Below are 22872 nucleotides of genomic sequence, written 5' to 3'. Positions count from 1 at the left end.
TATGGGACTTCAGTGTGCGAACAGACCATGAAATAGGGACTAGGAGACCGGATTTGGTGATCATTGACAAGAGAGACAAGAGCTGTCAGATTATAGATGTGGCAATTCCAGAGGATAATGGGGTGAGAGATAAAGAAGATGAAAAAGTTGAAAAGTATCAAGATCTAGCAAGAGAAGTTCGAAAAATGTGGGGTGTGAGGACAAAGGTTATTCCAGTGGTAGTGGGAGCATTGGGATCAATACCACTGAGATTGAAGGACAATCTGAGAGCCATTGAGGTGGGCATTCCTGTTGGACTGATCCAGAGATGTGCATTGTTGGGGTCGGCAAGATTTCTTAGAAAGGTGCTGGAGATGTAGAAAGAAGAGAAAAAGTAAACAAGGGCTGTTTCTTGGCTTCCTTAAGCAACTTGTTGTTGCCCGGAGCCAATGACGAAACCAGCTTCAATATCATCAATAGCTGTGCGAATCTTTAATAATAATAACAATAATATAATAAACCCAACCCAGGGGTAATGTTTTCCTAACTTCTCTTTAACATTTAACACTAGAGACGGAGCACTCTTCGGAGTCAAAACTTATCCGAGCGTGAAATAGAATAATTGACGGATGTTTTGTCTGATTTCATTCGCCTGAACGAAAAATCAAACAAAATTTACCTGCTTTCAAGGAAGAGTGCTAGCAGAAGAAAAAGAGTAGTCCGAATTGCAGTGTGCGAACCTAATAGATGCCTGAAATTCAGGCTAGAAAAAGGGTCGAAAAAGTGAAGAATTGTTTTTTTACGCTGGGTAGCTAGTAGAACGAATGTATGACGTGGGAGATGAGAGAGCGGAAGAAATAAATAATTTTAAGGCTGGTTTTCGGCATAGTAATTGTTAGCAGGAAATTACGCGTCCCACGCAAGTACTCCTCCATCACGTGCTCACATTTCGGACAGTTTTCAGTCATGTCGGCAATCTTCTGCAATGCCCCTCCCCGATAAGTAAGCGTGACACCGCAAAATATTCGCCAAGTCATTCTCGGCGCGCAATGCATCCCGGGTCAAGGCCAGCTGGCATATAAACAACACGAAGGTGCGACAAGTGTACTGAACTCAGAAGAAGAAAAACAGGCGTAAAAGTCTACAAGTGTACCACAGAGATTTTGATACACGAAAGAAAATGGTTGTGGCTCGAGGTGTAGATCGTATCGAAAAGTCCCGGCAGATGAGAGAAGGCGGTGGATTTTTAGTTCGTAGACCCATCGGGGACCGCATCGATCAGTGCGACCCGTTCTTGATGTTGGATCATTTAGGACCGGTAGTTTATGGACCAGGAGAGGCTGTTGGGGCACCTGATCACCCTCATCGAGGATTCGAGACCGTTTCATATCTTATTGATGGTAAGCCATAACCTGACACTTTTTAAAGACCGGTCGAAATTGTCGCGTGACCGGAGCGTGTAAATTCGATTTGTGTCACAACTTGCAACTTGGCAACCAAAATTAACAGGAATAACTTTCACATCTTCCTTTAAAAAGAAAAATACCATAAAATGCTCTTTTCGATCGCAAGTTCCATGATTCAAATCATGAAATATAGTCACCTGTAGGGAGTACCCCCTCCCCTCCGGGGTCTGTGTCATAAATTAACAACATTTAAATTTGGAACTGTGTTTTTTAATGCACATACTCTCTCTTTTTAACACAGTCAGTAATTGATGCCAATATTATTCCAATGGTGGTGGAGATCCTTAGCAAGGCAGAATTTAAAACAAGAAAAGAAGCAGCATGGGCCATCACCAATGCTACATCTGGGGGAACAGCTGAACAAATCAAGTTGGTCTTAGTAATAATGCATAAATATAGAAAAGTGAAACTGTTTCCCTGATATTTGTTTTGTAACAAAAAATTGGGGCAAAGAGAGATATGGTAACTTACTTACAATAACATATTTAATGGTAACATGATGTGGAGGTTACAGTGACCCTGGTGGTTCCTAAGTGAAGCCTGTATAGCTGGTGGGATTTCACACTCGGTGCTTGTATTTTAGCAGCGAAGCCATGAACATGAGTAACAAAGCCGTAACAGGATTGGTGGTGAGTCGAGAGTAAAACAGTGGCTCTGCGACCAAAAATCACTCGTTCACAAATCCTGCCAGCTACACAGGCTACCCAAGTTCAATTCTTCTACTTTTCTACCAACTGGATTTGTTCTGAAATGGTGTTAGGTATGTCTCCCTGGTATGGGACACAAATAGCCAACTGGTAACCATAATTTGTGTTGTTAATAACTTTACTTAGTATCACCCACCTAGTGGACTAATGCAAATCCTGCATTTTAATTGGCTACGCTACTGGAGGACCATTAGTAATAGTCCTCAAGTAGCGAAATTGGCGCAATCGAGCATGACGCTGTCTTTCAATTTATTCCTAAATAAATATTTCTTCAACTTGCATTTGCTAACTTATTATTGCATTTTCTGTCCGACTAGTTAGACCCTAGCTATTAGACCCTTTGCCCTCAAGGCCACGGGTCAATAGCCCATTTTGCTTCGCCTCATGGGCTATTGACCTGTAGCCCTTTCAGACTACGGGTCTAATAATTATTGTTAAATAGCATACATTCTTACATAGCAGAGTGAGTTTGGTGACAATGAGGTGACTCACACAAAATGTTTATTTTATTTATATATTTATTATTTTTTTCTTTTTTTTTTTAATTTTTTTTTTTTTTTGCCTTGGTATTTAATCTTAGAAGTCTTTCCCTATGTTTTTATTTTGCAATTGCCTCTTTGAATACAATAGACACATATTTGCTTCAACAGATACCTGGTTAGTCAAGGAGTCATTAAACCTCTGTGTGATTTACTGACTGTCATGGATTCAAAAATTGTTCAAGTGGCACTCAGTGGCTTAGAGAACATCCTTAGAGTTGGAAAACAGGATGCATTTCAAAATGATGGCATTAACCAGTTCGCAGTTATGGTTGAGGAAGCTTATGGTAAGTCAGTGGGTTTTCACGCAACACAAGACCTAAAGGAGGACGTGTCAGGGGGGTGTTCTTGTCTCTTGCCTGAATTCACCCTGGTAGGGCCTTCTAAAGGACACCTTGTAGGGATTTAAATGCTTTTGGGTGTCCTCTGTGTTCATTTCAACATCATAATTGATCAAATCTGCTACATAGCTGCCAGGTACTGCCTAAGATATTGCGATTTCTTGCAACTGGCAACTTCTGGCACTGCTATCAGACTTCCCCTCCCTGGGTAGAGAGGATTCCACTCTCTCTTCCAACGCCATATGAATCTGCTTCAGTAAAACCAAACCATATCAATTTGAGAAATGTTAATTTTGCAAGGGTTCTTTCAATGCTTGATACTGAAGCAGAATTTCTTATGCGCTCCCAAAGGTAGTTGAAATTCTTGCGAACCTCTCTATTTTTATTCTCCCTCAGAGCAAGAAATAACCTGTAATAATTTTTATTTTACGGAGTTCTGCGAAGTGGTCACTATCTTCGATTAAACAACCGCGATGTTTTATTGAATGAGATTCATTTCTTGATTTATTTAAAATTACACTATTCAGGCCCACATTCCTTGTGAACCTTCGTAGAGACCGGTTTTGCCTGGACTTAGCTTGATTTCTTTTTGGAGTAACGCTGATGTTATGTTGAATTTAATGGCAAGAAACTGTTTTTTGTTTGTTGTTTTGTTTTGTTTTTTTGTTTGGTTTTGATTGTTTTGTTGTTTTTTTTCCTTCATTCTCCAGGTTTAGACAAGATCGAATTCCTTCAGAGTCACGACAACGAGGAAATCTATAGGAAAGCGTTTGAAATAATTGAGTACTACTTTAGCGGCGAAGACGAGGACGAAAAACTCATGCCAGGCATCGATCAGAATGCGGATCAGTTTCAGTTTTGTGCTGGAGTCACCATGCCTCAGGAAGGCTTTCAGTTCAACTGACACTTGACTAAATTCCCCCGTCTGGTCCCTGCTGTGGACAAGTCCCACCCCTTTAGGCAATGAAGGAGTTGTCGACAATAGTCCAACCCTACCTTCCCCTCCCCTCATTACCAAGCCACGCACACACTTTGTGTGAAGAGCGCGCGTATGCCCATCGCGTGTGAGTGAGTAGAGAGAGTGAGATTTGTTGCGGTACGTCAGAGCAAGCAGTCATTATCCAACGACCCCCGTAATGAAGACCCTCGCAAGGACCCCCAACCCCCTTTATAGGAGGCGAAAAAGAAAGTGCCCCCAAGGATAATCCCTGATAGAAAGAAACCCAAGGATAATTCCCCAAAAGAATTAACCCCAGAGGAAAGTAACCAAAGGATAATTCCTTAAAAGGATAATCCCTCGGAAGGAAGTATCCCAAGGATAGTTCCTGATAGAAAGTACCCCAAGGATAATCCCCGATAGAAAGTGCCCATATGATCATTTCCCGAAAGTATTGATCCAAGGAAAGACCCTAAAAGAAATCAAACATGGACAAATCCTGGAAAGAATTAACTCAAGGATACTCCCCCGCAAGACAGTTACCCAAGGTATTTCCCTGTATTAGTGGCGATAATCGAAAAGAGAGCGCAAGAGAGTGAATAGTTAATTAGCTTTGTTCGGACTTCATCCAGTGCAGGAAAAATGCACAAAACACTTACTGACTTTCACCAAGCGAAGCCAAGAACTTTACGAAAGGCAATTTTGAAAGGCATTGGTGCCCAGATCAAACGTATTAATGAGGACAATTGAAAGTTACAAAACAGATCGATGATTGGTAGGTAGTTATGTTAGCATCATGGATTTCTTCAATGTATTAAGCGTTTTTAATTTAAGGCAGAGACTTGATATTGTGCCAGTAGCTTATGCTAAGAAAAGGTTGTATATACAATAAATATTCAGCGAGTTCGTAGTTTAAGAGATGGTTTTGTTAATCCTGGCAAAAAAGATTGCGTGACGAGCCCCCTCCCCCAAATTTCGTTGCTAGAGCAACGATAGCTTCGTGTTACATAGTTTGTTCCAGTTTACCGAGAACATGAAGATTACATGCGCCTGCCGCTTGAAAGTTTTGTCCGATATGTACTTCCAGTTTAGGCAAACTGTTTTCCAGAGGTATCTTGTAAACTATATTTTTCTCTTTTTGGAAAAGGTGCACAGCACAATGAATCGCCTTCTACTTGTTTGAATCAGATCTCGGAGGAGAAAAGCCATCTCAGAATCGGATGGTGTTTGGGTTAACATAAGTCAGCGCCACAACACTGCGCACAGGTTTCCAATAGTGAAGAGTTCAACATGTTGCGCGCAATATCGCAACAGCAAAAGGAGTTTCAACTTCTCAATAATACTGTATGTAACGCTGCGCGGAACAACTGCGCAGCAGCGCAGCACTTAGTGCTCCAGCATATCAAATCTATCTAAAAATATTGCAAGTTAATCCCTATAAAAAAAAAAAGTCTCGGCTAAGTATTGAATAAGTTGGTGTATCATTTTGCGACCACATTTGCGCTACCCCGACAGCCTAAAAATGGCAGCATTTGAGGCCGTGTCGGTGGAATTCTACGCGCTGCTGGGCCAGAATAGCAACGTGTTAGTATGATGGCGACGGGAGTAATAAGACTCAAAACCAAGATATCCAACTAACTTTATAGAAATAAGCACAAACAGCAGTGATTAAATACATAATTAAACAGCGCACGCCGTAAAGACACTTCATGTCTATATTTACATATTTATTTATTTATTTATTTATTTACTCAATTTCAATTACACAGATGATCAAAACAAAAACAACAAATTAAATATATTTACAAGTATAATATACATGAAAAAATTACTCAATTCTGACTGGCTGAGAGCAGTACAGAAAAGTGTAACAGTGCAAATTACCCATCGCAATTCTGGATTAAGATTGGCTGAAAGACAATAGGAAATTTTCTAAGCCAATGATATCATGTAAAATGATCACGAATATTTTGTGCGGAAATCTTTTTCTCGAATGAGAAAAAATGCCTTTAAGGTGGCTCCATAGGGTAATCATTTATGGCGTTGCGCGCGCAAGTGTTATGTTTTGAATGCTGTTTTTGCCTTCGCTTTCACACCTAGTCCTCTCAAACTTATTACATGTAATAAGCAATGATTAAATAGTGTTTTGCTATCATCTTTGTTAAAATTTTGGGATTTAGTCTTAAATTATAAATGCCAAAAGAAATGTGTTTTTTACTGTTTCTATGGCTTTATTTGTGATTTTCATGAATTTCCTTCGGTGAAATCTTCCAAAATTGTTACATCACATCGCTTCCAGCGGGATACGAATTTTAAACACGAAAAAAGTAGGGTTTGTAAAGGCAGTTTTTTCGATATTTTCAAATTTATGTCTTCTACTGCTGCAAAAAAACCTGGTCTTTTAGATTTCCCTGAAAAACAAGCTCCAACTAAAGTAAAATATTTACTACCAATCTGCCAAATTTTACGGAATTTCACCGAAGGAAACGCGAGAAAATTCACTGTCAGTTTTGCTTCTTGTGCTCATGTTGACGTAATAAAATATCGAAAAACACGAGACGTTTTCCTTTGAGCGCGCGCAGATTACTTCCTCAGCGCTCGTGCGATCATAAAACTATGGGGAGCCACCTTAAGGTACCCCCCTAGAGTAATTACGAACACCCTCCCTATAGAGCGCGAGTTAGAAAAGGAAACTTAGTTAATTTCTCTTTGAGTTTTCCCCGTAGAGATTTACCAGTATGGGTACTATTAAAATAAGGCTTATGTTTTGGTTGTCAATTTTTGGATTTAGGCCGTTACCATGGCAACATCTATCTAATGACAGGCAGATATATTCCTCATTTTGACCTAAACTCCTTAACATTTATACTTTCCTTCGGTGATCCGATCCGGTCCGATCCAGACTTTGTCGACGCCGCTTCCTCCACGCGAATTTTTTCATGTTTATATTGTTAATAAGTAATCATACGGTTTTTCTCGTTCAATTTGGAATTAATTTGCACTTGTGAGTTTTTCAAAGAGCAGAAATTGCACTCGCCGAAGCGGCTTGTGCAATTTCAGCTTTTTCAAAAACTCACTCGTGCAAATTAATTCCAAATTGAACTCGAAACCGTATGATAACCTATACTAAAAAGGAGATATCTGAGTAATTAGGCCAGCTTATACAGGATTCTAGATTCCTTATTTTAAATAAACTGTTTGAGATAAGATGCAAAATACATAGAAAACTAGCATAGCCAAATCGCAACAACATTAAGTGATCAGAAAACTATAAAAATTTATCCTTACTTAAGTTAAATTTACTAATATAAATAGATAAATATTTATATAAATATAAGTATTAAGAAATTTATACGTAGCAAATCAGTACATTGTCAACACTGACAGCTATAAATCTGTAGTTACAGCGAGCCATATAAATGTAATTCTACTCATAACTAAGTTCTACTCGAGCAAAAAGATTGATGCAAAATGCGCAATACGCGCGTCATTATAAATTAGACATAGCAGATCTGGCCATGAAATATCCTGCAACATTACAGTCCCTGCACGACCTCAACAGCAAATATTTTAGAAAAATCTTAGAAACTATTGATATAAAAGCCAATAATAAAAACTGTCGATCTCGCACTTGACATAGTAAAAGTCTAAAAATTCCTACCGGCTAATTATAACGTGGAAATCACGTTCAAATTTAAACCTGGCAAAATGGAAGATGAAGTAAGAATTAACCCTACACTAAAATGCGAACGGACAGCGAGTTGAATTTTCTCTCAACAAACTGGGTGTGATTCACGCCAGACCTTTCAACAAATATCCGAATATTTTTTGGGATATTTAGAGTTTTCCGAGATATTTAGAAAATATTAGGAAATTTAGAAAATTTACGGATATTTAGAAATGATTAGAGCATTTTTTTTAGTTGAGCCCAGTGTTTTCCTCGCTATTTTTCTTGAAACAATACTCAGTTGTATGCCAGAAACAAACCAGTTCAGCGAGGCCGGATTTCTCACTTCAAAACTGCATTCCAATAATTTCATATCGCTACAAGTAATAAAGCCACTCCTTTTACTCCTGCAAGAAAATTTTGAAAAATTTTGCCTGAATGATTCAAAATCTCTTAATTTGTTTTCGAGATATTTAGAACTTTTTTTGTTATATTCAGAAAACGTTTTTTTGGTGAAAAAAAAAACAAAAAACTCTCGCTTTACTTGCCACGGTGACGCGACAGCGAAAAATCGGTTCGCTAACATGACGTTCGTAGACCTGACTTAAAATGGCTGTTTAGATCAGTTTTGATATGAACTGAATTGAGCTTGAACTTTTGATAGTACAAATGTAACGAATGAGCCGGTCTTTAAGTTATCTGAAAACAATTACAATAAAAGAAACTGAAATTTACTTTTGTTTGTATCCCGGGGTGGGGTTAAAGCCTTAAAGGAGACTAAATTGTGCGCGAATACACCAATCAGAGACAGAGAATAAAAAAAAAAAGCAATGGCGACTTAAATGGCAGTAAAGAGCTTTCATGTACGAAGAAATTGTAACGACTTCACGCTCGTTGAGTCCAAACCACCAACACAGTAATGGTGTTTTTTATCTGTTTGAATGCAACCCTGAAAGATGCTTTGTTGGTTGGGCATATAAACGTTCCGAGAACACCCTTAAATGATACCAAACGCGGCAATTTACACTCCTTAAAGAGACAAAAAGCACCATAGCCCAATTCACATGGTCTCCGGGTTGTTTGTTGTTAACTAACTTCTAAACACCACTAATTAATTCGCCATCTAAAATCTCACGTAACATTTTCTCTTCCCAATCTTGTTTCTTCTTGTGCTTGTCAAAATCCAGCACACGCTTCTTTCTCAACGCGGCAGGTAATTTCTTTTTCTTCAACTTGTTGACCATCACAAGAAGCAGTGACGAATCGTCGGCGTCTGCCTCCCTTTGGACGGCCATGTGCAGCTCCTCTCGACAGAAGTTGCTGGCGAGGTAATTCTCAGACAACACAATCAGCACTTGACGACTGCCGTACACACTATCTGCCATGTTTTCCACGATGGGCTTGCCAAGCTCGAAGTCCCGATTGTGGATGCTGTATGCAATCGAATGCTTCTCGATAATTGGGATGAGATTCTCAGTGACCCAACCAAAGTCCTTTGAACTGTGGCTGATAAAGAGTTGGTTTATGAACTCTTTTTCCACTGGGCAATCTGCTGACAACAAAGAAAACGAGAAGTTATTACAAAAAGGTTGATTTCTCCGTTCAAACCGGATGTGGCTTGGCTGCCCAGATTACTGACCTGTGACATGAACTTTTGGAATCTGACTTTTGTTCGTCCCGCACATCTGAAACTGATAGACCTAATCCAGCTAGCTACGCCAGAAACAACGGTACAAGAAGGCTACAAGGGTTTTTTCCCTAACTTCCGTGACTACCGAGATTATTCTTAAGTGCCTCAAGTGAAATGTTAATTGTCCTGCTTGAGGTAAAAACCACGAGGATAGTAAAGCTTCAAGACTGTTTTTGAGCCCAACGTTTACTAGTGGCTCATCAGGCCGGTGTTTCTCTTCGCCGTTCCCCGTAGTATAAAGTGACTGGAAGTATCTCCGCTATTCCCTGAATTTTTATCCCTTCGGCATTAAATTCGTCTCCATGGAGCATATACCGTTGGTTTCCTCTATGCTGGTTATTGAAAATAGGAAAATGATAGATAGTAGAAAACATTAGACCATGGTAAAACGATGTACGATGCAATTATCAAACACAGAAGACCGTGTTTGACCACATTTCCAAACACCGAGAAGAGAGTTGAAGATACGGCGCGCAGCGGAGTGTTTTTGACGAACTTCGAGGTGTTTCGAATATGGTCAAATACTGTCTCGAGTGTTTGATATATCTTCTCAATTGAAACTATAATTAAAGAGAAAACGGAGAGATAAAATCGTAAAAATCTACGTAATTAAGATCAAATATCTAAACACCGTCGCCGTCATGATTTCCTTTGTTTAAACTTGATTGACATACGAGGTCAAAGCACCCATAACAACGCTCAGTCAATAAATGAATTACATGATCCCTGAAGCCGTCATGATATTAATATTATGTCAAGCAATCTACCACTTACATTTTGTTTTGGAGGATGACGATGTCCTTCTTTCCTTGGCAACGAACCACACAAACAACAAGGCCAAAATGATGACAATTCCCACTGATGAAATGAGGACTGCTTGGAACCACTTTCTGTGGCTTTCTGTGGATTCTGTGGATTTTGAATCTAAAATTCAACCACGTCAGTAGAATCAGTACATTTAAGCAATAGACCACAATTTTTTATGGTTTATAGGTTAATAAACCACGCGGGATGTGGGAAGAACAAGAGAAGAATTCGTAAATCACTCGCCTGCGGCTCGTGATTTACGAATTCTTCGCGTGTTCTTCCACCATCCCAAGTGGTTTATCATGCCTCTAAACCATAAAAACTTGTGGTCTATTGCTTTTATATAACAACACGCATATCTGCGTAAACTTGGGCGTCTTTCCTGGCATATCGAGTTGTAAACGCCAGGAAATCGACATGGTGAAGTCTTAGTTGTCTTTTGTCGATTGTTTCATACTCTAGCATAGTGTTGTATATTGCCCGCTGTCCGTTTTTTTAGGCCTGGTCTGTGGTCTGCGTTTTTTTTAAGTAAAGCAATGAAGGTTTTGGCAGTAAAATGCTAACTTTCAACCTATATGATTGCATTTGTGTCCATCTATGTGGCCAACAGGATTTTTAAAAAAGAGATAAAGTATTGCTTATTGAAATGAACTCAGATACTAAAATGTCATGTTTGTTCTATGGGTTAACACTTTTCAACCCAGCTTGTTTCAGATATTGTTTTGAATGATTGCATTCTTTTGGTTATAGTATGATTTGGGAGAGTTTTTTTAGAGAAGAAGTAACTTTTCTTTTGCGGAGATTTTGGAAAATGTATAGTTTCTTAAATTATCCACATCTCATACACGGAAGGGATTTTTTCTTATCCCCCCACTCTAGAAATTCCAATTAAGCGTCATACATTTCCTTAAAGATTTTGGCCTTTGAGACCACTGCCACCCTCAGGAATTTCCAATGCATTCTGTGGGGGAATATGAACATATTCTGGAACCACACAATGTTTTATTACTTTTTGGGGGTTAAAAGGGAAACTATAGCAAAGTTTGCAGGGATATCTTTTGTCAGCTTCATCCTCCCTTGCAAATGATATTGTTTTTTGGAAAAAAGGGAACTTTGATTGAAATTGGTGTTTCGTGGGAATTTCTGTTTGTCAGTATGTTTAAGGAATATTTCAAGCTTTTTGAATGAAGAACAATGTTTATTGAACAAATAATTACCAATAAATTCTGATCTATGTTTCTTGGGAATGTAAATGCTTGCTTGTTCAGTACAGACAGTCAGTCGCCTAGATGGCCAAAGTAAGCTTCAGATGTTTACACTATTTTCCGGCCGCAATGTTGGCGTACCGCGGAGGTACTCGTCTCTGTAAATTTGTGCGAAATATTTCGACGAATATCTGAGCTTGGGAAAACGCACAGAATTAATTAAAAATTAGCGAAGTGTCATCTTTATTAATCTCCTATAACATCACAATTTCTTGATTTAATCCACTAAATGGTTTTATTGCGTCAGGATTAGGTGACAGTGCAAGCCAAGAATTGTTTTGCTGGGGTCAACGTACATGTACATTAGTTTCTTTCAGCTTAAATGTACAATAATTCGCTACATGGGTTTCATTCTTGTAAAGACACAAAGCTCTGTTACAAGAAAATAACGAGAAAATATCGTTTAGTTCGAGATTTTATCGTTATTATACTTAACGAAGTTTCTCGGCGCGTTTTACCTAGGTGTACTCGAACAGATACATTCGTAAACAAATTTTCTAACCTTTCTGCTCTTGTTGCTCAGACGTTCTTGAGTTCGTGCTGGGATTCTACTTGGTTCACGATCATACGATGACGCTTATGAAGGTGCTTTTTATCAAGTTGAAGAGTTGATAGCCCCGGTTGATGGCTCCTTTGGTATAACATGATTCTTGATAAATTTACTCAAAATGTTCGCTCGTAAATTGATCTCTCGTAAAGCTTGCAGACCAACCCGTTCCGAAAACGCTCAATGTCCTTTAGTGTTGGTCTACCTCGAACGGTGTGTTCGTTTGTATATCATTTCATCGCCCCAGAAATCATGGAATCCGTGCTAACTCTTCAAGACGACAACTTCTGCAAATTCCATGTGCTGTACGCATGCACAGGTGACGCATGCGCTTTAGAGACCAGACAGCGATTTGTAACTGAACGCAAACAAAAATGAAGGGCAATTTTAAACTTGGGCTCCCTTTCGGATACGCCCAAGTAATAATTCAGAAGACACGCGAGATTGCCACGAGTTTAGTGGCACAATAAACCATAGCTGATTGACCAATCAGAGCGCGCGCATTCATTTAATTATTACATGATACGGCAATAATTACGCAGCCTGGGTCAGTCAAAAGGCGGTATATTTTTTACGATCCTCTTTTCAATTGTTTGGTTTCGGTATGGGTCGATAAGATTAAAAAATAATACATGTAACAAGACAGAACTTACGTATTATAAAATGTTCAAGAAATTGCACGCTACGATTGGTAATTCTTCATAGATGTTCGATTGCCTTCCTTGATCAAGTTGCGCGTTCGACAATTAACTTTATACTGTCAGTACGTTTATTGAAACTAACCATCATTCACGGATATGACGGCTGAAGACATTTTATTACGATCTTTTGGTGATACAGTGTATGTAATGACTTATAAACCGTTTTCCTCTTTTGTCCAATCTAGTTTACAACTAATGTTTTGCTGACTGAAAAGCTTTTTGTGAAAACAGCTGCTGACAGACAATTCGAGACTGACTGACAACGACTCACCTGAATGATCCAGGAAATTGTTCGACTCACTTGAGGTGGTCCTGTATTCAGTTGATGGTTGAAACTCTGAAAATGAGAGTGGAAGAGGTTTAACCTTTGCAAAGCTAAGCAGTATGACTAAATATATTGTATATGCGGTGTCAGTAACAAAACTGAATTCGTAACCAAGGTGAGCAAGGTGAACAAGCAATCAGCCAACCAACCAAACAGCCCACCAACATGCCAGTCAGCGAACCAACCAGCCAGTCAGCCAGCCAGCCAGCCCCTTGTCAGTCAGTCAATCAGTCATCCAACCGACTAAACAACCAGCCAGTCAGCCAGCCAGCCAGCCCCTTGTCAGTCAGTCAATCAGTCATCCAACCGACTAAACAACCAGCCAACTAACTAAATGACATGCCCCTCAATCACGCATGCAGTCAACCTGCCAGCCAAACAACCAACCAGCCATCAAGTGCATTTTGTTCACGGTTTACATTTGACCATAAAGTTTTCTTACGATACCTGTAGTTGGCTGAGCAAATACTTTCAAGTCGATGGTAGCTTTAGTGGTGTTTCTGTCCTTGCAGAAGAAGTCACATCTGTATGTACCCTCGTCATTTTCTGTAACATTAAAAATAGAAAGGACGAGCTCTTTCTTGCATTGGCTGCCAGTGTCTTCTAAAGATTGATTATGTTTTGTGCCATTTCTTGGTAATGACCATAGCTGATATTCTGGGCAATATGGATTGTCAGGATTCCAATCAATCAAGCACGTCAGGTTCACATTGGAAAATATCCTTACTGAAACCTCCGTATCAGAAATGGTCGGGCCTTCTGGTATTGGACCTGTATTCAGTAAAAAAAAGAAACAATTCCCAATAAAACTGAGTTCAAAGCGATTGTACATGTTAAAAAATAACAACGAATTTTTCGTATGTAACAAGCCCGATGGATCACACACATCATGTCCGGTCACAAGACATGCTGTGAAATGGAACCCCTTGAGACTGGAGACCCTGATGAACGAGGACAACACAACAAAAGATGACAGAAAGAAATAGAGGACAGTAGCACGTTACTCTCCTTCTACACCCAAGGAGCATTTCCGCCACATGTATTTTTCGGTAATTGATGTGACAACAGAGTGTATTCGTACTGGATTTAACCAGAAGGATTTCACACTCTACCAAGGCATCTGAAGCATACAGGAACTCCTTTTGAAGGCGGTAGCAGGCGAAAACCACGAAGAGGAACTAACGAAAGTGAGTGGCCGTGTAGAAGGATACTGACTAGCCGCAGTACAAGCAAGACTGACTCTAGCCGTCTCCTCTTCCAGACATGATGTAATCAATGGATTACTGACACCTCCTGATTCGACACTGTTGATTTGCTGAAGTTTTTTTCAGTCACTCGGAAAAGCCGTCTCAAACTCCTTCTTAGTGGGATTTGCACACTTGGTGAGCTTGATATAAAAGTCTTGCCGCCTACCATTGTCGTCAACTGACCGAGCTCTCTATCTTTCGCCTTTAAGCAGGTCACGACCTACCTAACGTCAACCACGAGATAAACCAGTCTCAACCACCTCACGCCTCTGCCTCTAAGGAACTAGCCTGCGAACGCAGACGTATTTCCGGCTGTCACTTGGTTCCACCGAAAAATAACGTCTGCGAACCCGGGCCAGAAAACGATTTCTGTGACGTAGGAATTCTAAGCCAATCACAGTTTAGCTCAAATAACCCCAGAACTATTGCGCGAGGTGTTCGCTGCGAGGAGCGCTCGAGTTTCATTCTATCATGGAATCTGATTGGCCAAGGAGAAACAAAAGGCATTACGTCACAGAAATCGTTTCCTAGCTCGGGTTCGCAGACGTTATTTTTCGGCGAAACCAAGTGACAGCCGGAAATATGTCTGCGTTCGCAGGCTACTAAGGAACCTCAGAAAGTCTGAAATGACCACGAACTTACCCTGATGACTCTGACAGGCGAAAGAATTGGTGGTTCCAAGATACAGGGAACATTCCAATGGGTTTGCGGGACCCAAAACCCTCTACTTTTAAAATACAACAAGTTACTTAAAACCTTTGTGCCCCTTCCCCCAGTTTCTCAAGGCTTGGTACGACCCTGTATTTTGCTTTCTTAAAAGACCCATTGAGTAGGAAATACCTGTTTTAGCTGGACTGACTTAACAACATAACTTACACTCAAAATACATTTCTATCCGACGAGATTTGTTGCTTGACCAGCCAGGAATACCGTTTGTTGCATTGCACACATAGACACCTTCCTGGTCCTCACGTCCGGGTGGAAGACGAAGTTTGCTTTGCAGCTTTAAGTGTCCCTTCCTCTGCAGTAAATGATAAATGCCTTCAGTTCCGTTGGTTATTAGTTTGCTGTTCTTGAGCCAATAAACTGTATGAGGGAGGGGCCAACCTTTGAAAGTGCATAATAAGTCCCTTTTCTTTCCTTTGATGATATCATTTGGCGAACTTGTAAATGGCCTTACAATCTCCAATGCGCCTAAAGAAAAGAGCAAGTAGATATTTTACTGAGTTTAAATATGTGACCATTGACAAAGGCAAAAGTTAAGGACTTCATCGATACGTCTGTGTGTCCTCAATTTGATCATAAGTAAGAACCAATAAAAATGCGGGAATAATTTGACTTATTGCATAATTAAACGTCCATTTGATCGAGTCAAGTATGACGTCTCCAGTAGCGGATCCAGACCTTGAGCTAAGAGGGGCGGGGGGCGGTTTTGTATTGCTTGCCCTACCGACTCTTCTTCCTTCTGTGATTTTCTTCTTTTTCTACCCAAAATAAGGGGGCACCCGGGGCCCCCGGGCCCCTCCCCTTGACCACTGGTCTCGACAGGTCTTGTTTTGTTGTGTCATGCCATGTTAACATGCCATGTCACAGGGGTAAATTTAGAGACTGGGGGGGACGGGGTGGATTCACTGGATTGTGAAACAATTTGAAACAATTGAGAATGTTATGAAAGAAATTTAGGCAAACTGTCTGGACAGGTATTTCATTATAATTTGTACTCTTTAACATTGCCAGTAAAAGGTTTTCAACTAGGTTTCAATTCTCAAATTGCAACATTTTGGGAACATGCCCCATTGATTCTTTTTTAGTTTTGAATTGAATTGAATTTTTGAATTGTAAATTAGAAGGCGGGCCAGCCCGGTTACCGAGCTATCTCGGCAACCGGGATGAAAATTTTCCCCATAAGATCACTCAAGCCCGGGTAACCGGACGAAACTTTCTTGACAAAAATACCTTCGCTTCCGCAACATAGCGGCCATAAAAGCATAATTTTAATCTTCTCTGTACTTCCACTTCAGAGGTATGCGAATTAGTTTTATTAGTTAAGTCACAAGAGTCAACAAGGCTATGATAGTCGCGAACGATGCAACTTTTTGACACCACTTTGGTTTTGCTCCCTGAGGAATTTTCATCCCGGTCGACCGGGCTGAAATTCTCATATGAACAGTCAACAAAATTCGTCCCGGTAACTGAACCAGCCCTGTTACCGAACTCATATGAAGAGGCCCTAAGAGATTATCAATTTTTGTAACGTAGGTTGCCTAGACTGGGAGCCAATTTGAAGACTGACTCAGAAGTTTTTCCGCGTAGCAAGTGTAAAACGGCGAACACGATAGCAAACGCAGATACTGTCGTCTAGATCTTCCTGTTAAAGGTGAATTATGCAAATGTAGAAACTATTGCAGTAACATGAATGTTTAATAGCGTTAAGTAGTGCAGGTTGCAGCAATCACCAGATGTGTAAAAGAGAAAATCACCAATATCGTAACATTTGCCGGTGAACCAGTCCCGGCTCCTCCTGATATGGCCATGGTTTTAATTCAAGCTGCAACTTGGAGGTTTTTGTTTTATGTAAAAAGCACCGGCTTCGTTTTCTCCAGTTTTTTTGTGAGCTAGATTCTTATAAACCCAGCAGCGATTAAAAGAAAGATAATTTTTGTGTTAATTATCATTTTAAACATCAAAACAACACCCATTAGTTTGTTTTCGCACTGTCTTGAGACAATATTCATTTAAAGATGCAAATACAGTGTGCAAAACACCTTGCACAAATTTAATTTAACAGGGAAACAAAATTGTTGATGGTTCTCTGAAGGAAACCCAAGAGATTTGACTAAGCATTCGAAAACTCCCTTCGCCCTTAAGCTTTGAAAGGAAAGATATCATATAATGCGCTGTTGATTAAGGAGTTCCCTGACGCCCATCTAAACTACTAATCAAACAATATTAAATAAAGATCATAAAACTCTTACGTACTTGTGTAATTATACGTCGATTAGGTCGACTCATGTATGACATCGCGACAGGTCTTGTCTTGCTGTGTCATGCCATGTTATATCATGTCATATCTCATACCATGTCAAAGGGGCGGATTTGGAAGGGGGAGGGGGGTTGATTGGATGGCTAGTCACCCCTCTTTTGGAGAAGCAAAACATAAAAAGTTTGGAAACGGTTGTGAATATTTCATGGAAGAAATAAAGACAAACCCTCTGGACTGGTGGCTCATCGTAATTTCTACTTTGTAGTATTGCCAGTATTTCTAGTGAAACGGTTTTTCAATCAGGATCCAATTCTTAAATTACAACATTTTGGGAACATGCCCCATTGATTCTGAAACCCCAAGGTACCATCCCCTCCCTCCCCCTCCCCCCTTGAAAAATCCTGGAACCGCCCCTGAGACAGATTTAATAGTAAGAAGAAAATTCTTTTAATACGGTAGTTTTGAATTGTACCAGGGCTTAATGAGGAAACACTTACTCGCGAATTTTATAATGGTGCATCGACATGAATATTTTCCATCACTTTTCGTTGAATTTGATTGTTCTAAAACCAGATTCGACAACCCCGTACTACTCTTAACTCGTTCCGACGTTTGGTTCCAGGTCATGTCTCGAGCCAGTCCTCCTGTGATAATCGTGCAGTTGAGAGTAATGTTGGAGCCTGGATCGACCGTCATCGGATCAGTGTGCGTTTGACATCCTGACAAGGGACAGGAAGATTTTATTTCGCACTTCGTGTCCATCGCGAACGAGGCATCTGTTAAGTGAAGAGAAAACAATAAGACTACCCACCATGCATCGGTAGAGAACAAAGCACCTCGACTACCATGGTTTTAGAGGATGACATATTTTGAACCAATCACAGAGCGTAGCGATAAGCTTGGCTACTTTGCGTTTGTTACCCCATTTCGTTTCATGTATTTTTACTCGCGAAAGATCTTTTAAATTTTATCATTTTTACAATTATGGGCAATAAACATATAAAGGCAGATCCATTAAAGTCAGACAAGTGAAATTTCTCGCCGAGCCTTTAAATTTTTATTCATGTCTCCCTCATTCTCTTTAGTTTCGTTATTGTTCCTAATATCGTATTCGTATCATGTTCTCCATTCACGTTTCTTGGAGTTTGCACAGTGCAGAGCAGGAGACTGGAGGCCTTAGTTCACTGAAATGTCAAGTTACAAAATCCTGACCAAGAAAGAACCGATGGAACGCTCGTATTTACATCAAGACTTTCTTGCCGTATAATAAATTAAAATATTATTAGCCCTCTGTGGTCAGTTTTGTACTGCGCTCGAATCGTTCCAGCTAGCACGACCTCGTGTAGCCCTCGCCCGCGGCTAGTAAAGGCCTCTTCATATAAGCCCGGTTACCGAGATCTCGCCTCATTCCAATTTCCTTTGTTAAAATTTCGATCTGTTCATATTGGAAGGCGGGCTAGCCCGGTTACCGAGCTATCTCGGCAACCGGGATAAAAATTATCCCATATGATCACTCAAGCCCGGGTATTCGGACGAAACTTTCTTGACAAAATACCTTCGCTTTCGCAACATAGCGGCAAAAAAGACATAATTTTAACCTTGCCTGTACTTCCACTTCAGAGGTATGCGAATTAGTTTTATTAGTTGAGTCACAAGAGTCAACAAGGCTATGCTAGTCGCGAATGATGCAACTTTATGGCACCACTTTGGGTTTGCTTCTTGAATTTTCATCCCGGTCGACCGAGCTGAAATTTCCCATATGAACAGACAATAAAATTCGTCCCGGTAACTGAACCAGCCCTATTACCGAACTCATATGAAGAGGCACTAAGGGTCTCTTCATATGAGCCCGGTCAACCGGGCTGGCTCGGTTTCCGAGATCTCGCCTCGCCACTCTTTCCATCGTAAAAATTTCGATGTGTTCATATGAGAAGCCAGGCTGGCCCGCTTACCGAGATCTCGTGTTTTGCGACCGAGATCTCGGTAACAGGGATGAAAATTTTCCCATACGAACACTCCAGCCCGGGTAACCGGGACGCAACTTTTTACACGAAATAGCTTCGCTTTCGCAACATAACGGCCAAAATGGCACAATTTTTGCCTTGTATGTATTTCCACTCTAGGAGTAGGCGAATTAGCTTTATTAGTAAAGTTACAAGAGTCCAGAAAGCTGGGACAGCCGCGAACGATACAAGTTTATGTTCCACCATTTTGGTTGTGTTTCTTGGATTTTATCCCAGCAGACCGGGCTGAAATTTCCCATATGAACAGACAACAAAATTCGTCGAGCCAGCCCGGTTACCGGGCTCATATGAAGAGGCCCTAAGAGATTATTAATTTTTGTACCGTACGTGGCCTAGACTGGGAGCCAGTTTGGAGCCTATTTGGAGCCTGACTCAGAAGTTTTTCCGCGTCGCAAGTGTAAAACGGCGAACGCGATAGATAACGCAGATACTGTCGTTTAGATCTTCCTGTTTAAGGTGAATTATGTAAAGTAATGTAGAAACTATTGCAGTAACATGAATGTTAAATAGCGTTTAGTGGTGTAGGTGGCAACAAAAACCAGATGCGTAAAAGACAAAACGACCAATATCGTAACATTTGCCGGTGAACCAGTCCCGGCTCCTCCTGATAAGGCCATGGTTTTAATTCAAGTTGCAACTTGGAGGTTTTTGTTTTATGTAAAAAGCACCGGCTTCGTTTTCTCCAGTTTGTTGTGAGCTAGATTCTTATAAACCCAGCAGCGATTAAAAGAAAGATAATTTTTGTGTTAATTATCATTTTAAACATCAAAACAACAACCATTAGTTTATTTTTCGTAATTTCTTGAGATAATGTTCATTTCAAGATGCAAATACAGTGTGCAAAACACTTTGTGCAAATTTAATTTGACAGGGAAACAAAATTGTTGATAGTCTTCTGAAGGAAAACCCAAGAGATTTGACTAAGCATTCGAAAACTCCCTTCGCTCTTAAGTTTTGAAAGGAAAGATATCATATAATGCGCTGTTGATTAAGGAGTTCCCTGACGCCCATCTAAACTACTAATCAAACAATATTGAATAAAGATCATAAAACTCTTACGTACCTGGGTGAGATATAATAACAAGGAGCACGAGGCCAAAAGAATAAAACATCTTACAAACTAAAAGAGGAACAAGCCGCCATGAACAAGAAGTTGATGTTCATCAGTATAAACTGAAGAGGCCGATCAAATCGTATTACGTGCCTGCTATCTCTGCAAAGTTCTTAACAGTTACACTTTAATGGCACTCAGTCCTTGCACGCGCCGGGCTGTGAATTTATTTGTTGTAAATTACGGGATTAGAAGCGACTTTTAATGGATAGAACTGTCTATATAATGACATTTTATTTACTTTAACTGAGCGATCAGTTCTCAAGTCGAAAGTAATTCACCTTTGCCTCGGTTTCAATTGCTACGCTGTAGGATTATTGGCTTAAAATACCCGTTCTGCTTTTTCATCCAATCAGACGTAAGACCAAAACCAATAGATACTCCCTCGCTCAAGTTTTCCCGCGCTTCACAACAGCTACATGTGATTTGCTTCGAATTTTGATTGGTTTAGCGAAATGTCTGTCTTTCGTGATTGGCCAGGGTGGCTATTTTTGTTTTAGTTTTTTTGTTTTATGACCCTCAATTGAAAACATTAAACCGCTCTCAGCTATTACCAACTAATAACATGCTTACATGATCCAACGGCAGTTTCATCTACATGCCAATTTTGCTTACAAGAAAAGCTTTTTCTCGGGATCGGAATAACATATGAAAATATATGAACGTGCGAAAGGAACTTCCTCCGCCCCCTACTAAACTTTCAAAGTAAAAAACAAATGAAAAACAGGTTGCTCGTTCTGTGGGTTAACATATAACCTAATCTGTGAAATTTCATCCTGTTGAAGCGGTTGGCGGTTTGTTTTATCTTCCTTCTCTTGTCTCATCACTCTGCTAAATTGAAGGACAAAGAAAAAGCAGTTTGGCGCCGCGGAACCGATAAATAAACCAGCTGCCGGTTCCCAATTCAATTTGAAAGTAATACATAACAGCAAAACGCTTTCCTAAGTATCCGTGTAGTTTTATTTCGAATCAATGTTTTGGTGAAAATAAAGTTACATTTATAAAAAGTAGGTGCTGTTTTCAGTCGAGACAAGTTATTAAAAACCTCCTGAAATAACAAGACAGACAAGAAGTCAGCCAGCGAGCACATCCACGTTTAGGTGGAGGCAACGTAGCCGGGTGGTTAGGGCGCTGGACTTGAAATTCGGAGCTCGTTGCTGTGAAAGCTAAGCTGGAGTTGTTTCTCGGTAGACCTTAGTTCAATTCCACGGTCATGTTTGTAAATAGCCAACTGGTGTGCCTCCTGTCAGTTGGGATTTTTAAGCCTATTATTTTTATTTGAAATGTCTCTTTCTTTCAGTTTAAGTGGCACGCCCGAGAACTAGCCAGCTAGTGGTAGCGAAGCGCATCGACCACTATAAACATTCAACATTTAACATTTTTTAACAATTTTTTCAATACAGCTTGGATCTCCAAGCCTCAGCTAATTAATGCCTTGCTATTTGTAATTGTCGTTTTGAAGAGACGTCTTCCTCGAGATATCGATCAGCAGATTCTTTATTTAAAGCACTACAACGCCAGGCTTAAATACACTGGCGTCCAGGTTTTGAAATTTTGTGAGCTGCGAACGGAACACAAGCGAAAACAAAAACCATGTATGCAAAAAGACATTAAGAGAAGAATCTTCTGTTTGACAATGATATTGCCCGATCAGGCTTATGATATTTTACAGGAAATCCTCTCAGTATGTTGATCATGAAAGAGGTGGATGGTTGTCTCCAATGATTGACACCAAGGTTATTAACATGGTACGCACTGATGGGTTTTAAAAATTTGAATAAAAATTTCACTTTTTTCTGTATTTTAATGGGTTCCTTGGCTGATAAAAAGAAATTTGATAGCACCATCTACCTTTGAAATGTTAGTAATTCTATAAAGAACTAAAATAAGTGAAGATTCTGAACAACCCCGGGGTCTCTTTTTTAAAGAGACTACAATTCGGCTGTCTTGAGAATTCCACAGGACTTGTCAGTTTGGGTGGAAGAATCACCTTGACCCAAACGCCATTCATGGTAAATAGTTTGACGCGTCTTAATTTATTTGTATAGTTTTAATACTCTCACAAATTAATGTATATTTCTAAAAGTTCAAGCGTACTCCTTTCTAAAACAAGCAATATGTATGCTTTCGGTTCGACCTTGTTGAGCTGCGTCGTTGCTGTACTTTGCGACGGCGATTAGCCGCGACATTTATTATTATTATTATTATTATATGTTGCCTAGTACGCCGACTGTCATCCCTTTCACGGGCAAAACGCAATCCTAGTAGAGACGTTATGTACTGGAGAAATGTAGTGTATCAATTAGCTATCATGAGCTTATATGGGCCGTGCGGGGGCGAATTACACCGTTACAAGCCCGCTCTTTATTATTAGCTAAAGAAAACAATAGATAAAAAACGAATTAAATATAAATACCAGATCAACGAATGTACCAGGGTATACACAACCATTTACAGCTAGCTATGTGCAGCTGCTGTACTGAATTGGGCAATGCTGCGTTATATTTCTCCATACACAACGTACTGATTGCAATTC

At 40.0% G+C, this 22872-nt stretch overlaps 2 protein-coding genes across 3 annotated transcripts; one reads left to right on the top strand and one right to left on the bottom strand.

The window, feature by feature from the left end:
* Positions 1 to 1153: 1153 nt before the first annotated feature.
* LOC149116923 (importin subunit alpha-5-like) lies at positions 1154 to 4885 on the top strand. The gene is made up of 4 exons (XM_089282626.1): positions 1154 to 1379; positions 1687 to 1814; positions 2803 to 2978; positions 3743 to 4885. The coding sequence occupies exons 1-4, from the start codon at positions 1305 to 1307 to the stop codon at positions 3934 to 3936; spliced, it is 573 nt and encodes a 190-aa protein (XP_089138752.1). The 5' UTR covers positions 1154 to 1304; the 3' UTR covers positions 3937 to 4885.
* Positions 4886 to 5591: 706 nt separating this feature from the next.
* LOC110060884 (uncharacterized) lies at positions 5592 to 20624 on the bottom strand. Of its 2 annotated transcripts, none has more exons than XM_089282615.1 (7): positions 20289 to 20624; positions 17699 to 17977; positions 15095 to 15412; positions 13419 to 13742; positions 12918 to 12983; positions 10101 to 10250; positions 5592 to 9188 (listed from the first exon to the last, which is right to left on the bottom strand). In XM_089282615.1, the coding sequence occupies exons 1-7, from the start codon at positions 20335 to 20337 to the stop codon at positions 8734 to 8736; spliced, it is 1641 nt and encodes a 546-aa protein (XP_089138741.1). In that variant the 5' UTR covers positions 20338 to 20624; the 3' UTR covers positions 5592 to 8733. The 2 variants fall into 2 exon arrangements, with proteins under 2 accessions (XP_089138741.1, XP_089138742.1); XM_089282616.1 differs by having other exon boundaries at positions 5592 to 9185; positions 20289 to 20615.
* Positions 20625 to 22872: the final 2248 nt, after the last annotated feature.

This window comes from Orbicella faveolata, unplaced genomic scaffold, assembly GCF_042242905.1.
Source record: "Orbicella faveolata isolate gen_17 unplaced genomic scaffold, um_ofav_v1 contig_12, whole genome shotgun sequence".
Classification (NCBI taxonomy): domain Eukaryota; kingdom Metazoa; phylum Cnidaria; class Anthozoa; order Scleractinia; family Merulinidae; genus Orbicella; species Orbicella faveolata.
Note: the sequence above shows the minus strand (reverse complement) of the source record. Positions and strands in the feature narration are given on the sequence as shown.